This window comes from Rousettus aegyptiacus, unplaced genomic scaffold (genome assembly GCF_014176215.1).
Source record: "Rousettus aegyptiacus isolate mRouAeg1 unplaced genomic scaffold, mRouAeg1.p scaffold_m13_p_3, whole genome shotgun sequence".
NCBI lineage: Eukaryota > Metazoa > Chordata > Mammalia > Chiroptera > Pteropodidae > Rousettus > Rousettus aegyptiacus.
The window spans coordinates 62,770,083-62,780,915 of NW_023416306.1; the positions used below are offsets into that span (position 1 = coordinate 62,770,083).

Here is a 10,833-nt window from a genome sequence, read left to right on the forward strand (position 1 = left end):
TCTTTTCTTGTATTTATTTGCTTTCTGTATCTGTTCTTGTGACATGCTTGCTCAAATCTTTTGCTCACTTTAAGTTTTTTTTCTTATTGAGTTTTGAAATTTCTTTATATGTTATATATACAAATATATATATTAGTTATTTTATCTCAGTCAGTGGTATGATTTTCAGTCTCTGAACAGTATCTTTTGAAGAAGTATTTGATTTTAATCAAGTATAATTTATCAGTTTATTCTTTATATGGATTATACTTTTGCTGTTGTATCTCAAAATCTTTGTCTAAACCAAGATCACAAAGGTGTTCTCCTATGTTATCTGGTTTTATGACTTACATTTAGGTCTGTAATAATTTTGAAGCAGTTTTTGTAAATTGTGGGAGGTATGGATCAAAGTTAATTTTTTTTTCTTGGTGTAGAGATGTCCAATTTTCCAGAAAAAAATTGTTGGGAAAACATTATCCTTTTACCACTGAATCATCTTTGCACCTTTGTCTAAAATTAGTTGTCTACTTATGGATGAATCTATTTTTAAACTCTCTATTCTGTCACATTGGTTGATTTTTCTGTCTTTTCACCAATACTACACTGTTTTGAATAATATAATTTTATAATAATTCTCAAAACAAGACATTGTTAGCCTTGCAACTTTATCCTTAATCTATATATCAATTTAGGTAGAACTGTATTCTTAACAATGTTGAATCTTCAATGTTGAACATGATATAGCTCTTCATTTATTTAGATCTTTATTTTTTATACATATTTAAAAATACACTTACTTAAAATTATTTTCACTTCCTTAGATGAAAATCGGTATCATGTATCATAATTGGAAGGTAACTTTGATAATCAAAAACAAAAAAAATAGTGTTAAATTCTAGGTAAATACTGTTACTTGCTGAGGCTCTTTTATTTATTTTTTTATTAAAAAGCATAATTATGTCTTGAATTCTAAAGAGATACTTACATCAAGCTTTGTATTTTCCTTCATATGTCCAGGTCTTAAAAATAATAGAAAAACAGAACTTTTCTCACTAGGTAATTTACTGTGTTTTAATGACTCACTAGCACTAAAAGCTCATTTCTCATATTGTTTTGGATGTGAGTTCCACAGTTAGGGAATAACTAGATTTTAGGCTTGAGCAAAGATACAGAAGTGTGAGAAAGTTTGGGTATTATAGAATCTTCAGATTAGGAATTCCTAGAGTGGTACATCTAAGCCTTGGTTGTATTTAAATCATATCTTGAGAGTTTTAAAAAAGTCAGACCAAAAGAATCAGAATACTTGAATTGGGGTGTCTACTTTAAAATTCCCCTAGATAGTTTCAAAGTTTAGAAAAAGTGGAAAACTATGATATCAAGATGTGGTTATGGGAAGATGGTGATGGTAGTGATAGTGTGAGGTGGGCAGCCAGGAGAAAGACCAGATCGATTAACAGTGTCTGCTTTGAACACTGGATGTCAGTAGATGGGATGGTAGAATATGAATTGTCTGTCAAGGTAGTTGAATATTATCTTGAAGAATGACAGAATCTTAACTCTCTTTTCCATTAAGAACAAACACTCATGAATTTTCTGCCTCAAATGGTTTGTTTTAAAGCACTATGATTTTTTTTTTACAATAAAAGGAATTAAATGCATATTTCAAAGATGCATTTTATAATGGCATATTTAAAGAATGTTCTAAACCAATACTTTACAACAGAAATGTGAAGTATTTTTGAAAGTTTTAACACAATTACTGCCTATAAATAATAGTTCCAGATAAAAAATTCATAAAGACTCTGACAGCATTTCAAAATATAATAATACATAGAATCCAAATTTGCATGTGTAAATAAACAGAATGCAGGAGAAGAATGTGAATCAGTTCCCTTAATTATTTATCCATTGTTTTGACAGAACCGTAAGGCCCATTTAAATAAAGTAAGGCATCTTTCAGGTGGAAAACATTTACAGCCTGTTAGGCTGTTCTTTCTTATTGACACTGGCCGTGCTTCCATCCTTAAGACTTCATCTGAGAAAAGGAAAGGACAACTCTACATCTACATCTTCGAACTTGCTTTAGGGAAGCATGGAACCTGAGAAAGAATTTAAAATCTTGCTTAATCTAAGGGCAGTAAGAAGCATGGGAGAGGATGTGATTATTTGACGTTGAGGAATTCACGGGGAAACTGGGAGAAAAGGGCTTCTTTGTGGAAGGGGCATTTGCAGGAAGGGATAATTTCTTGTGTCTCCCATTGCCCCTCCTCCCGGACGGTCTCCACTCTCCGCCTCTGGCCCTCCCTCTCCCAGGCTTCAGCGCTTGGCCAGTAGTAGACCGGGTGGGCGGGGTAGCTTCTCCAGCCTTGCCTTTGGCTCAGAAGGCCCGCAGAGCATAGGGTCATTAACTTAGTGCCCTGGGACTCCAAGCACTCTGGGCATCTGCACCTCTTGGAGTCTCCACCTCCGGGAAGCGGTGGTCCCCAACTCACTGCGAGAATTGTCTCACACTTTGTCGGTGTGTAACTGGGAGGCAGCGGGACCACCGCCCGCCCTTCAGCCCCCCCGCATCCCGGTAGGGTTAGCTGTGGAAAACTCATTTTCCTGTTGCTACCCCTCTCCAGACACTTCTCGAGAATGGAGCAGTCACAGTGTAGCAGCAGAGACCGCGGCGGCAGCGGCCGGCCTCACCTGGCCCCGGGGCTGGTGGCGACGGCCCCTCTGCCCCCCTCTCCGGCGCTGCGGGTACCCCCAGGGATTCCCATTCCTCCAACTTTCCTGCGGCCACCCAGCCTCTTTCTGCGGGCGGCCGCGGCCGCCGCCGCCTCCACTGCAGGAAGCGGAGGCTGCGCACCGACTCCCGGGCTGCAGAGAGGGGTGGGCACGGTGGGCTGCGGCTACCCACGGACGCCCAAGTGCGCCCGTTGTCGCAACCACGGCGTGGTATCGGCGCTCAAGGGCCACAAGCGCTTCTGCCGCTGGCGGGACTGCGCTTGTGCCAAGTGCACTCTGATCGCCGAGCGCCAGCGCGTCATGGCTGCCCAGGTGGCGCTGCGTAGGCAGCAGGCCCAAGAAGAGAGCGAGGCTCGGGGGTTGCAGAGGTTCTTGTACTCGTCTGGACCCTCGGGGCCGGGACTTCAGACCTCGGGAGGCAGGATCGCAGCGGAGAATCCCCACGAGGCAAGCGTCGCTGCAGCGGTGACCGCGCTAGAACTGGACGCCTTGAGACAAGCTGGTGGTCTGGCGACCCCTGCTTTCGAGGTTTTCCAGTCAGATTATACGAAGGAAAAGCAAGGTGAGTTAGTCTTTTATTTCCTCTTTGCAAAAGATTGTTCTGGAGAAAACTTTTGAAACAGGCAGCCATGCCCTGGAGGCGATCAAGAAAAGTTTAAAAGAAGCTTTTGTTTATGTTATGGGAAACTGCTCTGCAATATGACGTCAAGGAGGGTGTTTAGAGACCCCATTACCCTCACTTTGGAAAAGCTTTCTGTTCCTTTAGACAGCAGGATAAGATAATGAAAAAGTGGAGTGAGTGATCATATGAGCAACTCATGCTGGAAATGAAGTTTGCGCCCAAGTTTCTGTGAGTAGAACTCCAAGCGGTCATTGAGTTAAAAGCTTAGTGAGAGGTGCTGCATTTTGAACTTATTCTGTACTTTTTCCAGCTATAAAACCAGAGTTAATCTGATCTTGTGTGGGAAACTCACTGATAGTGGAAAGTACAGTTCTTTACCTTTGGGGAAAATCTTTGGAGCCGGCTAGAAGTGAAGAAAAGACATAAATCTACCAAAGACTCTTTTCACCTCCTTCCCTTCAAAATTTTAAGTATTCCACTCCCAACTCCTCCTGAAGTGTAGAATGAGCTAATAGTTGAAGGTTCAACTCTTCTCATTGGGGGGAAAAAAATTAAGTTTTCCAGATTTGTAATAACATTGGTAAGAATTTCCAAGTTCAATATTTAAGGATTTCTTATGCAAGGAGTTTTAAATTTTTCTCTTATTTATTGACTGCAAATTTCTTCTATACCCCATGTTAGGTTACACACACACACACACACACACACACACACACACATTTGATGGGTTCAAATAAACTTTTCCTGCTAATATAAACCCCACTGTAGTTTAGTAAAATTTAAAGTCCTCTACAGGGCCCACTAGCAGTGAAAATGTTATTTCAATATTTTTTTTATAAACCCAAGTCAGATTGTATCATATGAAATTATACAATGATTCAGGAAATTATTAATTTGAAAACATCTCTTGATTTTGAGAATTGCAGACCTTAGATCTTAAGATGTACTTTTGAAAAAAGACTATCTCTGTATTTAAATAAGGCATATATGATTTTGTGTTTGCCTGTGCCAATTTTTTGCCTATGTTCTAGTTTATTTAAGTACACAAAATAGACTTTAAACTTTGTCATGAAAATCAGAGGGCTGAATAGCAAAGTTATTAAAATATTATGAAAGATAAGCAAAAATTAATATTCTGTAAGCTAAATTGACAATGAGATTTGGCTGACAATTCTCTTCTAGACATTGATTTATGTATTTTTCTGGGGGGAGGATGCTAAAGTATACTCTATTTTATAGGGTCAATTATTTTATTTTATTCTTTGCCTCAATTGACCACCTTTTTTTGAGACTAGTTTTGTGACTTTTCTAAATTGGCCGCCTCCTCTTACACAATATTCATGAACTGTATTCTATTTAGTTTACTCATTCATTAGGTAAAGACTAATAATGATTCAGAGGTAAATAAGATTTTCCTACACAAAAGAACCTTCTACTCAAAACGAGGAAAACTATATGTATCCAAAAACTATGCAACATACAATGAGAAAAGAAGTAAAATGAGCTATAGAAGTTGAGAGGACAGAGAGATGATGTAAATGATATCACAGTATTTTAAAGACACCTGACTTTCTAATAATCTCATGCAACCTGTATTTCATGACATTATATTACACTCCATTAGTACAATGTAATAACAAAAAATATACATAGATTTCTTTAGAGATGAAATTTTGATATCTTACATGTTTGAGGGAGTGGTCGTGTAACTAGCGAATCATTGATATAAATAAAATAGAATGACAAACCAATGCCAATTTACCTGCACTTGGACTTCTTTAGAAAACTTTTACTTAAAGTTGAAAATACTAGAGAGTCTTTGTAATTTTGTAGGAGCAACATCTTTTGTTATATGTTTGATATAAAGACAGAATTTTAACAAAATGTTAAATTGTACACAGTTTAATTTTAAAATAAACCATAGATTTTTTTTAGAATATTGTACTTCTCCTTGAGAAAACATAGGAGTTTTCCAAATTGTGGTTGCAAATCACTGTTTTTGGCAATATTTGTTGTGTTATATTCATAAACTTTGTGGAAGAAGACAGTTTTATAGAAATATTCTGAGTACCTCACTTAGAATATACACACTTTTTAATATAAATAGAGATAAAATATGTCTGTAGGGTAAGAGGAAATATAAACCAAAATAAAAATTATTTAATGGATGAATTATTGTTTTTCTAAAGATATTCTTATTTTATTAATATTCATATGCTTAACATGTTGAAGTATAAAATCAGATTTTTGTGTAAAGATATTTTTGGAAAATTTTCCTTAATAGTGGAAGGGAGTTGTGATTTGAAGCAAAAGCCTAATGTGTTATTTTTACCACAAACTTTGAAGATCCATATAGATTGCAGTAGTACAATAGTGCAGTTTCTAATTTTTTTATAAAAACAATTTGACTGTAATCTCTTTTCTCGATATTTCCTAGAGATTGAAAAAGAAAGTCCATATTTTACAAAGGATTATAAAAAATACCAACTCTATATCATCTCCCACAAAAAAAAAAATGAAATATACAGCTCTGGTATGATTTGAGATTGGTACAGCAGTAGTCATTATTAGTTTAGATTGGAAATGAAAACAAATTTGTCATTTTTTTACTTTATTTAGTAACTTAATTGGAACTTGAAATGTTAGCATTTAAAAACCAATTGTTGAAATTTAGCATTAGTGATTAAATAGAATATTCATTTTCATACTAAGATTGTTTCTTCTTTTGATTTATTATCTAAACTCTAATCATTTCATTTAGTTCTGTTTGAATGGTGTCATTGTGAAAAAAAGACTCACTTGGATAACAACAAAACTTGGGTAACATTTAGGAAAACTGCAATTGATAAGATGGGGCAAACAATGTGAGATATTGGTACTGCATTAACAGTTTAGGGTAACAGTAAACTGTCACTTCTGATTCCTAAATAGCTACAGCATTTACATATAATTTCGTGATCCTGAAATGACATAATAAATAACATTTTTCCACTATTCTAAAACTGGAATTTTTGAATGATCTTTTAAAATTCTCATTCATTAAAATTTCTTGCATTGAATAAGTATAACTAATATACTATGAGTGAATGAATTATTTTGTCCAGCATTAATTTTGAGTGGGCAGTAGTATGTTCTGGGAAGTTTTCCCTTTATTTCATTCCTTTTTTTTCTCTTTTTCCCAGAACAAAAAAAGAGTAAATGTGACTCATGCCAGAGTGGACAAGAAGACCCAGTCTCCAAATCCCATCAACTTAGCCTGGGATCATCTCCTAAGTCTAATGGTGTATTTAGAAAACAAAATGTTAGGTCATCTATTTCAGAAAACTCAAACAAGGATGATAGCATTCTGTCTCCTCACCCTGCGGAACAATCAGGAGGTGAAGAGAGTCCCAGGTCACTATCATCCTCGGATCTGGAATCAGGAAATGAAAGTGAGTGGGCCAAAGACTTCACTGCTATCAGAGCCAGACTTTCCACAGTGTCCTCCAGACCTAGAGATCCTCTTGATATCCTTACCAGGATTTTCCCAGGTTACAGGCGCAGCCGGCTGGAAGGCATTCTACAGTTCTGCAAAGGGGATGTGGTTCAAGCTATTGAACAGGTCCTAAATGGGAAAGAACATAAATCAGACACCAGGGACCTAGCAAGCTCAGGAGAATTGGAAAATATAGCCTTTCAGAGAGCTTCAAATGTTAGTTTAGCTGGAATTGGTTTTGGAACTCTAGGGAATAAATCAGCTTTCTCTCCTCTTCAGACCACTTCTTCTTATGGAGGTGATTCAAGTCTCTACAGTTTAAATTCTAGACTAGGTGTCAATCCTTTACGGCTGGGATATTCCTCTCCAGGAAGAGGACTGTCTGGTTTCATGTCTCCCTACCTAACCCCTGGGTTGGTACCAGCGTTGCCTTTTCGCCCATCTTTGGATTATGCCTTTTCGGGGATGATTAGGGATTCATCCTACCTTCCCAGCAAAGACTCTGTAACTGGTAGCAGACTGTATTCCAGGCTGAATCAAGACAAGCTGTAACACATCTGCCTATACTCCCTTCCTAAAGTGTTTTTTAGAAGTACGCAGTAAACTCCCGTATCTACACCCACCCCCGTTAATGTGTTCACTATGTATGTGAGTGGATTATCAGGAATTAAAGATGTTTTTTTTTTTTACAAGCAATATAATAAACTTGAAATCTAAAGACTCTTTAGCATTTATTAAGTGAAAGAATCATTTAAACATGCGTGCCTCGAGTAAAGCTGTTTCAGGAAATATTTTTATTTTCAATTAATTAATTTTCTCTCTAAAATGTAAGTTGTAAAATTTCTATTTTAAAACCATACTTTTTAAATTTTATTGAAAAGTGGAGTTTATACTTGTAAAATATATTTGTAAGTGTAAAACAACCTAGCATTATATAAAATCAACCAAAAGGAAGAATTGAAAAATTAAGGTACTTCTAAATACTGTCTTAAACTTTTTCTTTCCTTTTATTCCTTGTACACAGGAGAGAAAAAAAGTTATTCAAAGTATTTTAAAATATTTATTCATATATTAGTGATTAGTAAAACTTTTGAAAAGTTTGAATTCCTTTTTTGTTATGAATGTCTAATTTTCCATTTATATCTGCCATTTGTGATAACAAGCGCCAGTAATAAAACATTTCTTTTTAAAGTGGATGTTGTGAATTACACAAAGGCTAATGAAGTAAAGCTACAGAAATGAGACTCCGCCATCTCCTGGCCACTATCACTGATTGCAACTCAGTTCTGATAGAGTATAGGCATTAGAAACCAATGGTTTCCTAATTTTCCTAATGCATATAAACTAACCATTTTTTGAAATAAGTCATTTTGGATCATGCTACACAGGAATTTTCATATTATAAAGTGAACATCTGTGGATAAGGATTTTAATCTTTAAATGTGCTGTGCCTATATCTGGGGAAATGTTCTTTTCCATATGTTTGTGACAAGAATATGGCAATTATTCTCAAAAGTAAAAATAATGTTATTCAGAAATTTTAAATAGCTGTTTAGATAAATTGATTGACTCTAGATAGATGATGCTTAACACATTGAGGAGAGGTTATAAGATTCCAAAAGAGAAAATTTTTCATTAAATTTTAGAGGTTTTCTTGAGATTTTTAGAATACTTTGTGTTCTTTATCCGGATCATTTGAAAGCTGTTTATTTCAGTCAGTGGAAAGTCCCTGATAAAACTGCTTGCAAAACAATTTTGTGAAGTTTTCTTTATCTGTCATTGTTTATAAAGGACATTAGCTATATTATTTTCATTAGGAATAAATGGAAACCCAGGAGTTGTATAAGATAGTTGATGAATTAGAGATGAGCAGCATGACTTTCTAGAGATTTCTTAAATTGTGTGTGTGTGTGTGTGTGTGTGTGTGTGTGTGTGTGTGTAATATACACTGAAGCCCCGTCAGTTCTGTCATCTCTAAGGCTTTTCTATGAAGCCAAATAAGAGTATGTTTCTAAAGTATCTTTTACCAGCAAATATTGTATTGAATGACTGCATAGTATCTAATGCTGATTTAGGATGTAAATATGTTTAATAGAGTACACATTAATTTTAATGGTGATTTGAAAAAGCATATCCTGTAAAAATTTTATGCAACCAACATTCATTATTAATAAAAATGTTTTAGATTCTAAGCCTGAATCATGGTGCAATGCATGGCAAATAGTTGATATTCAATTATATACTGAGTGAAGAAAACCATTTTGGATAATAGAACTCTTTGAGACTGATACAATCAAGGAATTATATAAAGTGGCCTTCAGACACAGTTTTGTGTACAATTTCCTGGGATTGTTGAGTCTGCTAAATGCCATTCAGTTTAGAATTCTTTATGATTCTTAAGCTGTTTTCTATTGCATTAATTCATTTATTGAATGCTATGTTTTTAAGTGCTAGATCCTGTAGAGGATACCAAACAAAATATTGTATTCTAAAGGAAGTTACATTATACAACAGAGATCTGGTTTCAAAATACAGCAATGTTAGAATTGCTGAATTCTTTATATGGTTTATATAATGATGTGCATGTATTCATTAGAAAGACTGAATTGCTTTTGAACTGGGGAGAACATCCATATTGGGCAGTATTCAAATTTTTAAAAATTTTATAATCTTAAAACAATTTGCATTATGCTTTACATGTTTCATACCCTTTATAATAACTTTAGGACTTAAATAATTTTATGAAATAGGTCATATTGTTCAACTATTAAATTGTATGTGAGAAACTAGAGTCTCAACACTAGCGTTGTTCACCCCCAGTGTTACAATAATAGTGTCAATAATCAGAAGTGGAAGTTACTTCTCCAATTTCAATTAGACTTTAAGTTCTGAGGAAGGATTCATGTTGTCCACTCACAGCTTTGTACAGTATCTGGTATGTAATAGGTGCTTCAGGCAATAGTTTTCCACTGACTGAATTAAATAAGAGATAAAAACAAAGCATTACCTTAGGAATTCATTTATTTAACAACTATTTACTAAGCATTTACTTTGTGCCAGGCGCTATACAGGGGATGAAGAGGCGACTAAAATGCAAGACTTTGCCTCAGGTTGTTCACAGTTTATATTACTATGTGTACAAAAACAATCAGCTAACCAGTTCTTGGTGCTATTTGACCCTGTTGTTAACACCAATGAGTTTTCTTGTAATCTTTATGTTTATGCCCATGGATGCTGCTTGAGACCTGAGCTCCTAAGCCTCTAATTAGGGATGTGAACGAAAAGGGAGAACATCTGTTTCTGTGTAGTATGTTTAGGGAAGTCCATTCTATTTGTCTGAAAGGTAAGCAACTTCCAGGCTCATAGTGAAAGACGTGGGCAAAGGGGAAGCTTTTGTTCATTTGAATTGAGTCTTGTGTGGAAGTTACCCAAGCTTCCTCATGGCCTCTGGATCAGAATTATTGCCCAATCTCAATCTCAGGGTTGGTCTTTTGGAATTCATCTGATTCAGTGCATAGGCCTCCTGACCTAAGCTCTCTTCTAGCTATTCTGTGAAAATGGGTTAGAGTTGAGGGGACAATTGAAGAGCATGTGAGTCAAATGATCTGTTTTTCTCTACAACTTCTGAAACAAAATGATTCTAGAGTTTTTAAGACTTCTCCTCTTAGAAATTCTTAACTGTGAACTTGCAAAATAAGAAAAGTATTTATGAAGTTTCCTTACCATTCAACTCTTTATTTTTAAAGTGCATTTTTTAGACATTTGTTTATCTTTGAAATTAAAAAGCCTTCAAAATGTAAGAGAAGCCTAGGAAAAAGCACCTTATTATATACCACTGTAAATAGAATCAGTCTCCTGTGCACAAGATGAGATGTGTATCATCAGCTTCATAAAGGCAAATCTTCCCTCTGGGCAGGCTGGTTCTTAAATGTAGATGCTCATCTTTTAGGTCAAGGGTAGTGGGAAAAATTCCTGCTCAGATTCATTGCTCCCACTGCCCCACATCTCCAAATAATTCTGTTAT

At 35.6% G+C, this 10,833-nt stretch overlaps 1 protein-coding gene across 1 annotated transcript; it reads left to right on the top strand.

Annotated features, from left to right (window-relative positions):
- Positions 1–2,409: 2,409 nt before the first annotated feature.
- DMRTA1 (DMRT like family A1) lies at positions 2,410–7,491 on the top strand. Its single transcript, XM_016155697.2, has 3 exons — positions 2,410–2,497; positions 2,604–3,274; positions 6,517–7,491. Exons 2-3 carry the CDS (start codon positions 2,617–2,619, stop codon positions 7,359–7,361), a joined length of 1,503 nt encoding a protein of 500 aa, XP_016011183.1. The 5' UTR covers positions 2,410–2,497; positions 2,604–2,616; the 3' UTR covers positions 7,362–7,491.
- The last annotated feature ends 3,342 nt before the right edge of the window (positions 7,492–10,833 follow it).

What these genes read in the sequence shown, in the direction of transcription:
- DMRTA1 (XM_016155697.2), top strand. Translation starts at nt 2,617, where the DNA reads ATGGAGCAGTCACAGTGTAGCAGCAGAGACCGCGGCGGCAGCGGCCGG. An exon ending in TTATACGAAGGAAAAGCAAG is followed by an intron (nt 3,275 to 6,516) that starts GTGAGTTAGTCT and finishes TCTTTTTCCCAG; the next exon opens with AACAAAAAAAGAGTAAATGT.